This window comes from Stigmatopora argus, chromosome 17 (assembly GCF_051989625.1).
Source record: "Stigmatopora argus isolate UIUO_Sarg chromosome 17, RoL_Sarg_1.0, whole genome shotgun sequence".
Taxonomy (NCBI): Eukaryota; Metazoa; Chordata; class Actinopteri; order Syngnathiformes; family Syngnathidae; genus Stigmatopora; species Stigmatopora argus.
Window position 1 is genome coordinate 3,935,895 of NC_135403.1, and position 17,456 is coordinate 3,953,350.

The 17,456-nt window shown below is 40.3% G+C and overlaps 1 protein-coding gene across 1 annotated transcript; it reads left to right on the forward strand.

Moving 5' to 3' along the window:
• Window positions 1–1,393: 1,393 nt before the first annotated feature.
• Window positions 1,394–17,437, forward strand: LOC144091665 (alanine aminotransferase 2-like). Its single transcript, XM_077624191.1, has 12 exons — window positions 1,394–1,523; window positions 1,600–1,768; window positions 10,000–10,089; window positions 10,192–10,300; window positions 10,443–10,576; window positions 13,933–14,176; window positions 14,637–14,716; window positions 15,575–15,711; window positions 15,936–16,110; window positions 16,680–16,835; window positions 16,903–17,015; window positions 17,089–17,437. The coding sequence occupies exons 2-12, from the start codon at window positions 1,622–1,624 to the stop codon at window positions 17,177–17,179; spliced, it is 1,476 nt and encodes a 491-aa protein (XP_077480317.1). The 5' UTR covers window positions 1,394–1,523; window positions 1,600–1,621; the 3' UTR covers window positions 17,180–17,437.
• The last annotated feature ends 19 nt before the right edge of the window (window positions 17,438–17,456 follow it).

The following is a 17,456-nucleotide window of genomic DNA, read 5'->3' on the forward strand; positions in this document are numbered from 1 at the left end:
TTCTTTAGTACTGAGTCTTAGTATCAAGCGGAAGATAGAGGAGTGGCTTCTGCTTGCGAGATTCAGCATGAATTTTCATTTTTATGAACTTTAAAAAATATATATACATTTTTTTTCTGTGCTGAGTCCTAGTAGCAAGTGGAAGACAGGGGAGTGGCTTCCGCTTGCGAGTTTCAGCGTGGATTTTCACATTTTTATTAACTTTTAAAAAAAATATATATATATATATATATATATATAAATATATATATAAATATATATATATATATTCCAAGATGGCGCCGTTCACGGGGGAGCCAGTGGAAGTAGCTCTGTACACTCTTATGTTTTTCGTGATTTACAGCTCTTCTATCTTTTTTTTAATTACATTTGAATATTTCTTAATACATTCCTTTTTACTTTACTTTGTACTTTATACTTTTTACTTTAATGTTTTACAACTTTCCTTGTTCTGTTAGCCTGGCTTCTTTCGGCTACTTCTTTTTTTGGAACCATTCAGCCATGCCTACGCTGTCACACACATGGGACTAGCTGTTACAATACGCAGCGGAAGGAGCAACACCTCGGTGCCGCCGGGGATTCGGAGCTGGACAAAAGTGCCGGGAGAAGAAGCAACGCTTCTGACCAACCATTCCATCGTGGGATAAAATGGAAGAGCTCTCGGCGCTTACCAGCAACGGAGTCGAGGAGTTCTGCCCTGCTGCTGTTTTGTTCAGCTCCAGACTACTGAGGAACTGTGCGGATAAGCTTGGAAGAGTAACTGCATATTTTCTACCTCGGTCACAGTCTGCAGAAGTTCCCCATCTTGTGGAAGACTTCCTGTGTGTGGTTCCAGTTTTTATTTCCATTTACTTTGATTTGCTTTGCTTTGCTTTGCGACTGTAATGTCTACCTTATAACTATGCCTTTTCTTGCTACTGTCACAATGAAATTTCCCGAATACGGGATGAATAAAGTTATCTAATCCAATCCAATAAATTTTTTTCAGTGCTGAATCTTAGTAGCAAGCGGAATACAAGGGAGTGGCTTCCGCTTGCGGGTTTCAGCGTGGAATTTCAGATTTTTATGAACTTTAATTTTTTTAATAAATGATTGCAGAAAAACATGTAAAGAAGTGAATTCGCGATAAGTGAAGTCGCGATAATCGAGGGAAGACTGGACCTAAAATATTACTCATCTATATTGTCTCTTTCACTTTAGTCTCTATTCATACTAGTGCCATATAGGTTGATTACATAATCTGATGTTGTATTGGAAAACCATGCCAGAGAAAATCTACTTTTTTTAAAATCTCAAAATAGTCTACTCTCTTACTTTTAGCTTGCTATTTTAAAATGTGTCCGTTTTCCAACATATATGAAAGCGTCACGCGCTACGCAGAAGTTTGTATAGACGTCAGTCTAGCAAAGGCGCGTGTGCGCGTGCGCGCGCGAAAATGTGCGTGTATGATACGAGACTGCAACTAGCTCAACTGTCACTTGAAGCTCGGAAGACTGAGAACACTACGCCGGTTTTTATTACTGGTAAACAGACGTTTATCACGTCTCTTTGTGAACACGTGTTCGGTTCGTTGCACGCAGCTTCTCTCTTTGCTTACAGGTAGCGAGCGGTGGTGCAAAAAATGTCTCAGGCGGAGGTCAACGGGGCGTCTGTCCGGGGGAAGGTGCTTACTTTGGACACCATGAACCCCAACGTCAAGCGGGTGGAATACGCGGTTCGGGGAGCGATTGTGCAGCGGGCGGTGAAGCTCGAGAAGGAGCTCAAAGAGGTAATTTCGGGACAAGTGGACTGGATGCCTGCAAGTAACTCTGAATTTGAAATAATTTAGTCTCTCTGTTATTTGCTGAAGTGTGTGAAGGAAATACACTTGTGTCTTAAGTGAAACCAGAACCGTGCATAACGCGGGGTGTCCTCGTGTTATGAAAGTTTCGTTCTTACGGTGACGTAAACTTGGAAATGAACCTAATTCGGAGCACCTCGTTGTCAATCATTAAAAACTCTGCCTAAGCAAAGTGCTGAAGTTTTAAAAACAAAAATTGTGTTAATTCCATATATAGTGTATATTAGGGGTTGCCAAGTCCGGTCCTCGAGAGCCCATATCCAGTCTGTTTTCTATGTCTCCCTCCACCAACACACCTGAATCAAATAATCGGGATTGGTATGAAGCTTCTGGACAGCTTGCTGATGAGTTGATCATTTGATTCAGGTGTGTTGGTGGAGGGAGACATAGAAAACATACTGGATATGGGCTCTCGAGGACTGGACTTGGCCACCCCTGGTGTATATGCTGGCATTCAGTTTGGGGCTTACCACGTTTTCACTTATCGCGAATTCACTAGTTTGCGATTTTTTCCCCGCTATCAATTATTAAAACATATTTATACTTTTTTCAAGTTCATTAAAATGTGAAAATCCACGCTGAAACTCGTAAGCGGAAGCCACTCTTGCTACTAGGACTCAGCACTGAAGAAAAAAGTTATAATAGGGGTCACCCTATTTTGCGATTATTCAATTATCGCAGCCATGTCTGGTCTACATTAACTGCGATATTCGAGGGATTACTGTATAGCAGAATAAATAAATATGTGCATGGCGACTTAAAGGGCGGTCCGGTGGGGCAAGGGGTTAGCGTGTCGGCCTCACAGCTCTGGGGTCCTGGGTTCAAATTTAGGAAAAACATTGCAATAGAATAAATGCAAACTGATTTAAACTTGAGAGTAACTGAGATTTGTCATGTCAGAACATTACTCCTCATAAAAATCCTCTGCCTCGCTGAGCTCAGTGTCACTGTCCTCGCTCCCATCCTCTGGCTCCTCCCATAGCACGTCATCTTCACTGCCATCCAGGGCATTTGATATGCAACATTTTTTAGACCCATGGATGATGCTGAGTGAGTCGGTAGTAGCGAGCTGGGCGATATAAAAAAATAATCACGATTAGAAAAAAATATCAGTTTATCAATAATTATCACGATAACTACATTTTTTTGTTTCAAAATTGAAACTTCAAACTTCTGTGAATAAGTAAATAAATTACTCATCTCATTTTCTGAACCGCTTTATCCTCACTAGGGTCGCGGGGGGGGTTGCTGGAGCCTATCCCAGCTGACTCCGGGCCAGAGGCGGGGGACACCCTGAATCGGTGAACCAGCCGATCGCAGGGCACAAGGAGACGGATAACCATTCACACTCACACCCATACCTAGGGGCAATTTAGAGTGTCTGCCAAAAACAAACCAAAAAAAACATCATCTGTAAAATTGCTTCTGTTGATGGCTGAATGACAACGCTCCAATTTGTCAATGCCTCGGGAAAAATATGGGAATTGTATTTTTAATCAGCCTACCATTCATGTTTTTGGAATGTGGGAGGAAACTGGAGTACCAGGAGGAAACCCACGCAGGTCTGGGGAGAACATGCAAACTCCACACAGGTGGACATGACCTGGATTTGAACCCAGGACCCCAGAGCTGTCAGGCCGCCTCACTAACCACTTGCCCCACCCTGCCACCCTAAATTACTTTCCTCCTTATTCAAATATGAAAGTAACTTACTTACTTACTTTATAAGAAAAGAGAATATGAAATATGATTTTTTAAAGTATTTTTGTTCTTCTGGTGTGCAATAAAGATAAGACAACTCTCTCCTTACACTATGGAAAGTAAAGAATAAAACCTGCAAAATTTTTTACAGGCGTCTTACGTAAAAAAAAGGTTTGATGAACTTACCCCATTTTAACCCAAATTAACAAGTTTTAGATTTGACACCTTGATATCAAGTAAGAAAAATATTTCAGGCTGTCCTCAAATGAGGACAGTGGGTTAAGGACATTTTCAAGAAGGCTGCTCTTTGCACACAGGTATTCACGAGGCATTTAAAAAAAAGGAAATGGCAGGAAAAATTCCCTTAGATCTTTTAGTGGGTCAGATCAGTGTTGTCCTGCATCTCATAATTGCTTATTTGGGCCGTCTTATTGTCCTTTTGCGTTTAAGCTCCGTGTTAGTATTTACTGCTAACATTCTGAGCATTGATCTGGAACTAACGTTCATGTCGCAACAGCGCCCCTGTTCTCTGTGGTGGTCAGGTGGTGTAATGTAATTGCAGTTTAACATTTTCGAATTTTTATCGAAAGTTTTTAACATTATCGATGACAAATTATTCCACTATAATGATTGTTACCATTTTATCGCCCAGCTCTACGCACAGTGTGTGCGGAGATTATTCATGCATCATCTAAAGGAAAATAAACTTTGGAGTCCTAACAAAGACAACTCGGCAGCTCTTTTGTTGGTTTGAGCTGCAACACTTTGCTGTCCTATAAAAAGAACTAGAGTGAGTGTGTGATGTGTAGGTGGGGCAGTGTTGACAGATTAGGCAAAATTCCCGCTGATCTGAGTGGATTATATTTACGATGTGATTGGTTTGGTCTCTTTGCCATATGGCAACCCTGGGGTGCAGCACGCCAGTGACTCTCAATCTCCATACTTGAAAATCGACAGTTCCTTCTGTGCATGAGATTTAAAACGTTAATATTTATTTCTCTGACGGACTGGCACTGAGTGACCGGTGTCAGAGCTCACGAACAGTGTGGCTGGCAAGAAAATGCCTAGAAGAAGAAAAAATAATCACATGGCCCCTTTGTTCACTTGATCTGAACCCCATAGAGAACCTGTGGTCCCTCATCAGATGTGAGATTTACAAGGAGGGAAAACAATACACATCTTTAATCAGTGTCTGGGAGGCTATGGTTGCCGCTGCACCGATCACCAGATCAAAACACTGACAGAATCCATTAACAGAAGGCTTTTGATTGTCCTTTCAAAGAAAGGTGGCCATATTGGTTGTATATTTGTGAATGTTTAGCTGTTATATTGGATTCCCTGGTGAAAATAAATACTAAATGAGAAATGTTTTTTATTAATAATAATTATGCACAGTAATAATCACTGCACACAGTTTTCGTCCTCGTATAGATAAAACTAACTTAAACCCCAATTTCCAAAAATATTCAGCTTTGAAATGTATTAGTCTTTTGGGTTCATTAAGAACTTGCCTAATAATCCAGCACTGCCAGTAGGTTCCAAACAGCAGATAAATGTGTTTAGCTCAGCTTTGATCTCAGGCCTGCTGCTACATTTGCTGCTCTATTTGCTGCTCTTTAACCTGTACAGTGTGACAGAAGGGAGATAGATGGAGGTGTAATAGCACTGAACGTAAGCTTGTAGCCCCATTGACCTGCCCAGAAGACGCCATTTTCCGGTGTGTTTTGATTGACAATAGAAGGCATGGATCACCAATCAGGCGGTCCGGTGCCCCGAGTGGTTAGTACGTTGGCCTCACAGCCAATGTTCCCTCTAATTTTTTGTTTGTCTGGGCAGAAAGACAACCTCCCTGAGCACACTGAGTACCGGTGTGAGCAACATCATCATTGCTCGCTATGGGCACATACCAGTGTCACACCTGCCATAAGCAGGTGTATGTCTACTACACATAAATGATTTAGTAATAATAAAATGTAATGATTAATATCTATGAATGGGCGGCCCGGCGGATAAGTGGTTCGCACGTCGGCCTCACCGCTAAAAAATAAAAAAAATAAAAAAAATGGGGATTTTATTTTGTGCGCTCCATATGATTTGCTGTGCGCAGAGAAGACGAGAGTAGTGTGCAATTGCGCACGCGCGCATCTTAGAGGGAACATTGCTCACAGCTCTGGGGTCCTGGATTCAATTCCAGGTCGGTCCACCTGTCTGGAGTTTTCATGTTCTTCCTGGGCCTGCGTGGCTTTCGTCTGGGTACTCCGGTTTCCTCCCACATTCCAAAAACATGCATGGTAGGCTGATTGGACACTGTAAATTGCCCCTAGGTATGGGTGTGTGTGCATGGTTGTGCGTCTCCTTGTGCCCTGCGATCGGCGGCCACCGATTCGGGGTGTCCCCCCGCCTCTGGCCCGGCTGGGTTAGGCTCCTAATGAGGATAACGCGGTTCAGAAAATGAGATGAGATGAAATCACCAATCACACGGAACCATGCTTTACATATCAGTTGGCGGTCCATATAAAGTAAATCTCTCTAAAAATATATATATATATATATATATATATATATATATATATATATATATATATATATATATATATATATATATATCTGGTTAACAGTTAACATTTGTAGGAAGTGCCTTGATCCTTTGTACATTTTTGGACAGAACAGGGGTGGCGAACACGCGGCTCCTGGCCAAAATAAATGCAGCTCTTTGCTTCTTATCATATTTTGTAGATAACGTGGCTGTTTGCCTTTTTTCATGTTTCTCTTATTTTTATTCTTTCTTAAAACACACTCAAATTCATCAGGGCCCATTAAAAAAATGAACACGTTTTGTAAGGGGAAGAAAGTGTTATGGTGAATAATATGTTTTTTTTTTGTGTGTGCCTGTTTTGACAGGTTCTTTGACTCTCACAGTTTAAAATTTTTGCTCTTTATGTCTAATTTGTTCGCCATAGAACAATCAGACATTCGATTTACAAGATAAGAATTACATATTCAAATGTTTTAGGGCTAAAATGTATATGTAGGAATCCTATAGATTATCTCAATGCCCTAATATCTGTTAACAAAGACTAACTGATAGCTCATGTGTAATTTCACAGTCAATATTTGTACTGCTCCGATTAGTTTAGGGTCATTAATGACTGATTTTTCCCATGTTTTTGCTTTGAATATCACTAACGTGCATAGACTAAAGTCCAAAGTGATGTTTCCACACTGTGGCAAACATCTCGTATTACTTTCTCTTGTGCTCATATTGATCCACTGTGGGGTGTGAGAGCATAAGCATGTCATTTAAGCGCTGTAATAGAACACCCCCTGCAGTCTTTCGTCCTTTAAGAACTCTAAGTTCTTTAACCTCACAAGACTGCGCAGTCCAGGCTTCTACAGGAGGATCTGGTTTATCTCGCAAAGTTATTACGTAAGAAACGACTCAACATTCTCTGACCTCTTTTGTCTCACTGGCTTCGCTCTGCTCTCTCCACCCCACAGCCGGCAGAGTTTATTGGACAATGTACTTCCAGTCAAATATTTGTTTCTCAGCATGGAGCTTCAGAAAAAGCAGTCATTGATCCTTTTGGTTCTCAGTTGGTTCTTTTAGAATAATAGAGTGTTACCTTTACTTATAAAATTTATTCGTTTCATAAGTGGTTTTGTAACTTGGATTTTTTTCCCAAGCAGAGACGCATTTTACCTGTGATTCGTTCCACGGTCCTCATTATACTACCAACTATACCCTTTAAAAATGATCCAAGTGTACCAATTTTATGAAAGATGCAAGAAATACAAAATAGAGAAAAAATACCATTTATTATGAAGCAATTAAACGGAATAACAAACACGTGCAAAAACATTTTCTATTGTTATTGAAGGGCAAGTGCATAAATGAGAGGTAAAAGAAAACATTTGGCAATTGAAAAATCATACGAACAAACACGTAAACACAACTTGACAACTTAAAATTATGAAATACGGTTAAAATTAAAAATAAAGAATAAATTGCTATAAGAAAACTGGAAAAAGTCATGAAACAGGTTAGAATTCCATGATGATGAACAGTGCTTGAAGGCATACAAACAGCATCATGGAGACCCAGGTCCTCCTAGCCAATGGAAGGCCAGCGAGGTGTTGGTAGATAGCCAATGGGAAAGCAACGCCATCATGCCAATTTCAAAATACAGCATACAGGACTTGTATTTACATTTTACATTTGGGGGATGTTTGATTTTTATTTTTTTATATTTTTTGATTATGCGTTTCTTTTGTATAATGAAACCAAATTTTCCCTTTAAGGGTTTTATAACCTGAATACTTTATATTTAGCGACATTAATAAGTAGAGGTACCACTGTATATAGGTTTAATGCTGCATGAATATCATGGAATTAGAATATTCTAAAGCTTATTCTTAACACATTTGCTGCCACTGACAGCACAGGACATTCTGCATTATTAATTATTATATTCTTTACTATACTTCAATTGAAAAAAAAAACATTTAACTGTAAGGGCCAGCAGTGAATGATTAGTGTGTGTGAAATGTTGCTCTTCTACACAGCCACATGTTGGGAAAAAACACTTTTCATCGATCATGAGGGCGAGGATGCTGAACTTTTCAGTTGAAAGAGGGTTTCCTGCCAGTTCTCTGACTCGAAAAGTTTTAAAGACAGCTCAGCAGATTTTTTGTGCACTTGTATGGGCATGATTGTGACCCGGCTAAAACAAAGCCCAGATAAGTGGCATTGGATTTGTCAAGCATATTTTTATGATACATGGCCAGTAAAATGAACACAGTTATGTTATTATGGACATTGTGTCACAGTGTTAAAGGTGCTTAGTAAGACATACGAAAATGTAAAGTAAGCAACGTTGTTTCCTGCTTCTCTGGCCTGCCTGCTGGCTTTGCAGGTCTGCGCTGTGTAATCGGAGTCTGGTGGCCCCTTTCCGAGACCACTATAAACAGCAACCTCTTTGTTGCTTGAGAAAATGCAACGGTCAGGTCTAATAAGGAAAACGAGGCAACCAATCAATTCAATTTTACATCTATTTTCTGGGACAAACAGTACTAGTTAGAATCTGGCTTTATCCACTGTTAGTGATGTGAAATTTGACTGCAAAAAAAAACAAAATGTAAAAAGCACCATGAGACATTTTGTCCTTGGACTTAAAGTGAGAGCCACATGAAAAGCAGGCCAAAATCTATTACTGAGTTATGCAGTCTTTTTTTCCTTTCTTCCTAAATACTTAGTAATACAGTATGACACAACATTTTAGCGGTCTCCTAATAGCCATATTCGAATTGCATCAGTCCAAGCAAGCATGTCATATAATGATTTTGACAGTCCTTTTAGACTGCCACATGTCAAAACGGTTACACAAGTTCATTGTCTTATTGCATCATCTGATGAATGTCAGCAGCTGCCGCATGTTGACAACAAAAGGCAGACAAGCAGGAACCAAACAGAGCTCGTGAGGTATAATTAGGGCAATAAATAAAGTACAAGCGCAAGATCAATGCTAAGTGGATGTGAGTGACTTGAACGGGGAGGAAAATTAAACTTGGAAGACACAAGAATGTCTAAATGTTGTTAGACTAACTACAGAGAATTGTTTTATTAATTATCCCCATGTCTCAGCTTACTGGCAACTGTGCTTTCTGAGAGTATTTAGGAAGCTTTAAAAAAGTCACTGTTGGTAGTAGATCATCCGCGGGACTAAATGTAGTTCACATGGGAATACCAATGGGTCTGAGGTGATTTACATGCGGCCCCATGATCCGCCGACAAATGTCTTGTCTGTGTGGTGTCTTGGCCAATGTTAAGTCTTCGCGTTTCATCCATAAAAGTGCAGCCATCACAGCATTAAATTCATTAACGCTAAGTGCCTCTGCTGTGATGGCATTTATGATTTTGAAAGTCAATCCAATTCTAAGATTAAAAAAAATGGAGAACTTAATCCCATTACCGACATACATGTGTGTAATTTGATTCCTTCCTCGACATGTAATGGCCCCTTAAAGAAGCTACTGCACAGGTGTCAAATCTAAGACCTAATGTGCTAAATGCCAAAACTAGTTTCATATAGGTTTCATCAAGTGAAACTTAAGACTTTCAATGACCAGAATTTAAGTCAAATTTCATGGACAACTTCACAAAAAATCAGTAAGTCTGAAAATGTCAGAAAATTTACAAGACAAAAATTCCTACCGTGCAGGACAATTTAAAACTAAGCAACTTTGACCTACTCCAAAAACTCAAGTGAGATAGGAACATTTTCACTAATATTTTATCTGCTGTTACAAGTCACTGAACTTCAAGGCTGTGCCATTATATGCAATCCAACATGTTATAAATTTGCATTTCCAATAATTTTTGGAGCATTCTATTGCACTGCTTGTTTTATGAGATAAATGCATCCTTTTTCGTGAATGACTTTGTTGTATTTTCAATCCAGGGTGCCACCAAACCTTTCACTGAAGTCATCAAGGCCAACATAGGTGACGCACATGCCATGGGCCAGAAGCCAATCACATTTCTCAGACAGGTTTGGCCACTGCATTTGAGATTGAACAGCTTTTGATGATTATGTAACTTGATAAAAGTGGGCTATTTGTAAAGAATTAACATTTTCTTTGTCTTGGCAAAGGTTCTGGCATTATGTGCTTATCCTGAACTTCTAAAGGACCCCACATTTCCCGAGGATGCCAAGCAACGTGCACAGCGGATTCTCCAAGGCTGCGGAGGCCATAGTATAGGTCAGAACACTCACACAGACACAATTCAGCTAACTGTTTGCTTCATCTACTCCACCATGTCTGCTCTCATTAATAATTTACACAAATGCTCCCGAAGTAAACGCGAATACATCGAAAGACTTAAGATAATTTTCCATTTTAGGTGCCTACAGCACTAGCCAGGGCATTGAGTGTATCCGTCAGGACGTGGCACGCTACATCGAGAAGAGAGATGGCGGGATCCCATCTAATCCGGATAACATCTTCCTGTCTACTGGCGCCAGTGATGCCATCGTGGTATGAAGTAATCAGCTTTATGTGACTCTCCCAGTAAAGTGATTATTTGATCACATTCTGTTGTTGGCTTCTGTGGTGAAGCACACTACAGCACAATCAATCATTCCCCTTCAACGGTGGTTAATTTTTTACTCTGCTGTACTTTGCACATTTGTGTCCTCCGTCTGTAGGCTTTTTGCCAATGTCAGGGCACAGTTGGCTACTGAATTACTAGACTTGAACAAAGGTATTGAAACACTTACTTGTCTAGTAATGTCATCACTAGCTGAACAGAAAAAGGCTAAATTCTTGGAAATTTCTTGCATGTGATTGAGGAGTAGAGGTTTATCTAATCCCCTTTCTACTTACAGTTGTGGTCAAAAGTTTTCATACACGTGTGAAGAACATAATGTCATGGCTCTCTTGAGTTTCCAGTTATTTCTACAACTCAGATTTTTCTCTGATAGCGTTATTGGAACAGATACTTCTTTGTCACAAAAAACATTCATGAAGTTTGGTTCTTTTATGACTTTATTATGGGTGAACAGAAAAAAGTGATCAAATCTGATGGGTCAAAAATATACATACAGCAGCGCTAATATTTGGTAACATGTCCCTTGGCCATTTTCACTTCAATTAGGAGCTTTTGGTAGCCATCCACAAGCTTCTGGCAAGCTTCTGGTTGAATCTTTGACCACTCCTCTTAACAGAATTGGTGCATTTCAGTTAAATTTGATGGCTTTCTGACATGGACTTGTTTCTTCAGCATTGTCCACGAATTCTCAATGGGGTTTAAGTCAGGACTTTGGGAAGCCCATTCGAAAACCTTAATTCTAGCCTGATTTAGCCATTCCATTACCACTTTTTATGTGTGTTTGGAGTCATTGTCCTGTTGGAACACCCAACTGCGCCCAAGACCCAATCTTCGGCCTGATGACTTAAGGTTATCTTAAAGAATTTGAAGGTAATCCTCCTTCTTCATTATCCCATTTACTCTCTGTAAAGCACCAGTTCCATTGGCAGCAAAACAGCCCCACAACATAATACTACCACCACCGTGCTTGACGGTAGGCATGGTGTACTTGGGGTTAAAGGCCTCACCTTTTCTCCCCCAAACATATTGCTGGGCATTGTGGCCAAACAGCTCGATTTTTGTTTCGTCTGACCACAGAACTTTCCTCCAGAAGGTCTTATATTTGTCCATGTGATCAGCAGCAAACTTCAGTCCTTAAGGTGCCGCTTTTGGAGCAATGGGTTCCTTCTTGCACGGCAGCCTCTCAGTCCATGGAGATGCAAAACACGCTTGACTGTGGACACTGACACCTGTGTTCCAGTAGGTTCTAATTCTTGGCAGATCTGCTTTTTGGTGATTCTTGGTTGAATCTTCACCCTCCTGACCAATTTTCTCTCAGCAGCAGGTGATAGCTTGCGTTTTCTTCCTGATCGTGGCAGTGACAAAACAGTGCCATGCACTTTATACTTACAAACAATTGTTTGCACTGTTGCTCTTGGGACCTGCAGCTGCTTTGAAATGGCTCCAAGTGACTTTCCTGACTTGTTCAAGTCAAGGATTCGCTTTTTCAGATCCATGCTGAGCTCCTTTGACTTTCCCATTGTAGCATTTGTGGGGGTTTACATCCAATTAGCCCTATTTAAATGGCCTCAGAGAAGTCACCAGCTGTAGTCACTCATAATTACTCACAAGAAGTTAAGAGGCCATGCTATGAAGCTCATTTCACTGACACAACTTTCTAAATCATCAAAATTGCTAATTCGTGTTGCTGTATGTATATTTTTGACCCAGCAGATTTGATCACTTTTTCTGTTCACCCATAATAAAGTCATAAAAGAACCAAACTACATGAATGTTTTTTGTGACAAAGACATATGTGTTCCAATCACTCTATCAGAGAAAAATCAGAGTTGTAGAAATAACTGGGAAACTCAAGAGAGCCATGACATTATGTTAAGTGTATGTAAACTTTTGACCACAACTGTATATTGAGCACTCTAAAGTTAACAAAATGAAATTAGCCGCCCAAATGGTTAACCCGTCGGCCTCGCTGTTCAGCGGTTACAGGTTCGGTCCCAGGTCGGTCCTCACTGTGTGGAGTTTGCATTTTCTTACCGGGCTTGCGTGGGTTTTCCCCAGTTACTTTGGTTTCCTTCCACATCCCAAAAACATGCGGGGTAGGCTGGTTGAACACTCAATTGCCCCAGGTATCAGTGTGAGCGTGATGGTTGTCCGTCTCCTTGTGCCCTGCGATTGACTGCCCACCAATTCTAGGTGTCCCTGGCTCGGTGCGTTTAGTTAGCCTGGATAGGCTCCAGCACCGCCTGTGACCGTTGTGAGGATAAGCAGCTCAGAAAATGAATGATTTTTTTTAAAAAAGAGGAAAAGAAGTTAATAGTAAAAACAACTGTTGGGCAATTTGTATTTTGGAAATCAATTTAGTAATGAGGGGTAAAAATGTAAATTACAATTAATTAGAAAAAAACATTTAACGTGTGAAAAAAAAGTAGCCCGGCGGCTGAGGGGTCAGCGCGTCGGCCTCACAGTGGAAATCCTGGGTTCAAATCCAGGTCGGTCCACCTGTGTGGAGTTTGCATGTTCTCTTGGGCCTGCTTGGGTTTTCTCTGGGTACTCCGGTTTCCTCCCACATTGTAGGTTGATTGGACACTCTAAATTGCCCCTAGGTATGAATGTGAGTGTGAATGGTTGTTTGTCTCCTTGTGCCCTGCGATTGGCTGGCCACCAATTCAGGGTGTCCCCCGCATTCGGCCTGAGGTCAGCTGGGATAAGTTCCAGCACCCCTCGCAACCCTAGTGTGGATAAAGCGGTTCAGAAAATGAGACGAGATGTTTAAAAAAAACTTCATTTTTACCATGGATTAAGTTCCAATTATGGAGCCTATGTTCATGCACAATTTTCCTGTACACCTATCAAACTGATGCACACAGCCAGGCTTTTGGCTACTAAAATAGAGAAATCTGATTAAATAATTAAATTAAAAACCAAATTGGCTAAAAATATACCTTTAAAAAAACACTAATGGCCACTCAATTTTTTTGTTCTTAAATGAGAAAAAAGATGTGCCCTATGCCTTATGTTTGTTATTGTTTTTCAAATGTTGACTGTATAGTCGTAAAATGACAGAAATTTAGATTTTTTTTAGGTTCTGGCTGAGGAAATTCTTTTTTTGCTGCATTTTTGTAATTAAATGTAATGTATTGAAAATTCACCAGAACCCCACCTCTCCACCCCAAAATCTTTTTGTAACAATTATCACTTCACGATTAAAAAGCCTAATCCTGTAAAAGAGCTACTCAAATCAAGCTCAACTCCTACTCTTCTTCCCTTATCCTCAAAATCATAGACCATGCTGAAATTGATGGTGAGCGGCGAGGGTCGTACGCGAACGGGAGTGATGATCTCCATCCCCCAGTATCCTCTGTACTCGGCCGCCATCGCCGATCTGGGTGCTGTCCAGATTAGTTACTACCTGGATGAGGAGAAATGTTGGAGCCTGGATGTGGCCGAATTGCGCAGGTCGCTCCACGCAGCGAGAGAGCACTGCGATCCCCGTGTGCTCTGCATCATCAACCCTGGAAATCCCACAGGTGTGTGATATTTTTCAAATTGGAGATCCACAGCGCCATGTGAATAACAGGTCGTACATCACGCTAATGTGTACATACAGTATATTGGATGGACTGTAAATCTTTACAGTAATCCCTCGAATACCACGGCTTCACTACATAGCTGATTTTTTTTTTCAATTTTTCATAAAAATTTGAAAATCTACACTGAAACTCGCAAGTGGAAGCCACTCCCCTGTCCTCCACTTGCTATGAGGACTCAGCACTGAAGTAATTAAAAAATAAATATAAAAATTATTTTTTTAAAAAGGTGACCCTATTTCGCGGTTTTTCGTTTATCGCGGGCATGTCTGGTCTACATTAACTGCGATAATCGAGGGATTACAGTAAATACCTGGATCTCTCAATCAACTTTTAGAGCAAAGACATCCAGGCTCACATTTAACCGATCCTTAACCGATTTGTGTATCCTGTGTTGTAGGTCAAGTCCAGAGTAGGCAGTGCATTGAAGATGTGATCAAATTTGCAAAAGAGGAGCGTCTCTTCCTGATGGCTGATGAAGTATAAATCCAAAATCATAATTCTATTTTTGTGTTGTTGTTTTTTTACCCAAAACCTTTCAATATACCCCATTGACATTGACCTGGGGCCAATGTTCCCTCTAAGCTGCGCGCGTGCGCAATTGCGCACTAGTCTCGTCTTCTCTGCGCACAGCAAATCATATGGAGCGCACAAAATAAAATCCCAATTTTTTAATTTTTATTTTATTTTTATTTTTTTAGCTGTGAGACCGACGCGCGAACCACTCATCCGCCGGGCCGCCCCATTCATAGATATTAATCATTACATTTTATTATTACTAAATAATTTATGTGTAGTAGACATGCACCTGCTTATGGTAGGTCTGATACTGGTGTGTGCCCATAGCAAGCAATGATGTTGCTCACACCGGTACTCAGTGTGCTCAGAGAGGTTGTCTTTCTGCCCAGACAAACAAAAAATTAGAGGGAACATTGCCTGGGGCCCACAGAAACCCTGATTTTAAACTCGGCAAAATTTAAAAATCATTATATTGGACTCTATGGAATGATGTTACTCTATGGTCAATGATATTGGACCAACAAAAAAACTCATTGCTGGTTTTCATTCATATTGAACACGAACCCCCGTTGTTGGCTTCTATTAACATGGAATAGGACCCATAAAATCTGTATTCATGCACGTCAATACCGTTGACAGCCAATAAATCACTTCCATTGGCTGGAAGTGACTTGTAATTAATGGGAAGTGAACCCGAAATGTCCCCAAATCAACATTTTCCAATTGTGAAACATCGTTTTGTGTTGTGTTGAAATACAGTGTAGTAATTGCATTTTTTTGATTAAGGAAGAAATAAATTATTTGTCACCTTGTTTTTAGGTCTACCAAGACAACGTGTATGCAAAAGGCTGCCAGTTTCACTCATTTAAAAAGGTGCTGTTTGAGATGGGACCGGAATATTCAAGTACCGTAGAGATGGCCTCCTTCCATTCTACTTCCAAATGCTACATGGGAGAGTGAGTTAGTACAGAAAGAATACACCCAACTGATTTTATCGAAAGCTTTGAGATGCCTTTCAAAATGTGTATTTTCTATAACATAACTACACACTGAAAATCAATATGGTTGGTTCCAAAAATGGAGCAAATCTTGTGTTCTTGACTATTTTTTAGTTGATCTCTTACTTCACATTTGTTCAACTGGAACATCCAACAAAAGCTTCTTCTCCCCCTTTTCTCAGGTGTGGATTCCGTGGAGGCTATATGGAGATTATCAACATGGACCCAGCGGTGAAGGCCCAACTTATCAAGCTTGTTTCAGTTCGCTTATGTCCGCCCGTCCCTGGACAGGCTCTACTTGACCTGGTGGTGAATCCCCCTCAGCCCGATGAACCATCCTACACTACATTTATGAAGGTCTGAAAATATATTCTCAAAAAATGCACGTGCATTTGCCATGCATATTAAAAAGAACAAAATACACCAATGAATGTCACTGTAAGCCATTAGCATGTCATTGTTTTTGTGAGATGGGGAAATTATCCAAGCACTATAATACTGCCTTACTACAGTAGATCAATAGTAATGTATAGTGATCTTAAAATCCACAATAAAATGGACATGTGGCTTCCTTATTTTGGAGTCATTAAAGATTCCAAATAGGTAGTAACTGAGGAGAGATGCACATAAAAATGTACCGTATTTTCTCGCATATTGACCTTCTCGGCGTATAAGCCAGTCTTAAAATTGCCTGTTTAAGTTCTTATTTAAAGAAATTTAAAAGTAAAATAATGAAGATAATTTTGGTGATCCATTGAGTGCCCATTGAGTCATCTCATACCTCTACAGGCCACAAGAGGGTGACAAACTCAATACATAAACTGGAGCCTACTCCACTATAAATCCTAATAAAATTAAAGATTTAGTAGTTGGAAAACATTCCCCTGCTCACAAATGTTCCCCATTAACGACTCGTATCCACACAGGAGCGGACCGCAGTATTGGATGCCTTGGCAGAGAAGGCAAGCCTGACTGAACAGATTTTCAACACAGTACCTGGCATCACGTGTAACCCCGTGCAGGGTGCCATGTACACTTTCCCGCAAATCACACTACCTCAGAAGGCAATCGACAAGGCTAAGGTGTGTTCATAATTTGACACAGAGTGTATTTGTTTTACCAAAGCCTTTGCTGACTTGACGCTAACAGGAGGCAGGCTTAGTGCCGGATATGTATTATTGTATGAGGCTGCTGGAGGAAGAGGGCATCTGCCTCGTGCCAGGCAGCGGCTTTGGGCAGAGGGAAGGAACTTTCCATTTCAGGTTAGCACTTTCACTCAGTGGCTTATATATGTATAAAAAATATTTTACAAAAGATACATCTTCCTCTCTTTAGGATGACTATCTTACCGCCAATTGACAAGTTGAAGATTGTGCTGCAAAAAATCAGCGCCTTCCACCAGCGCTTCACTAAAGAGTTTTCTTAACCATCCTGAAATGCCTTAAATTAGAAGTGCCTTTACCTGTATAAGACACACTTCAAGAGCTTAATTTACCAACCATCCATATTTAGGATCATTTCTAGAATAGAATGTGTCAAATTATAGTTCATAATGCATGATGCACTTTACCAAACACTATCCTAGCCATCCTTAAAAAAATGACCAGTGCGTCTGATGAAAGGTGCCAACTGAAATGTAGAAGTGCACTTTTAAATGTAATTAAAACACATTTTAGCAGTGACATTTTCTATATGTGCAACAA

What these genes read in the sequence shown, in the direction of transcription:
- LOC144091665 (XM_077624191.1), top strand. Translation starts at nt 1,622, where the DNA reads ATGTCTCAGGCGGAGGTCAACGGGGCGTCTGTCCGGGGGAAGGTGCTT. An exon ending in CTGCGGAGGCCATAGTATAG is followed by an intron (nt 10,301 to 10,442) that starts GTCAGAACACTC and finishes TTTCCATTTTAG; the next exon opens with GTGCCTACAGCACTAGCCAG. An exon ending in TCCAAATGCTACATGGGAGA is followed by an intron (nt 15,712 to 15,935) that starts GTGAGTTAGTAC and finishes CCCTTTTCTCAG; the next exon opens with GTGTGGATTCCGTGGAGGCT.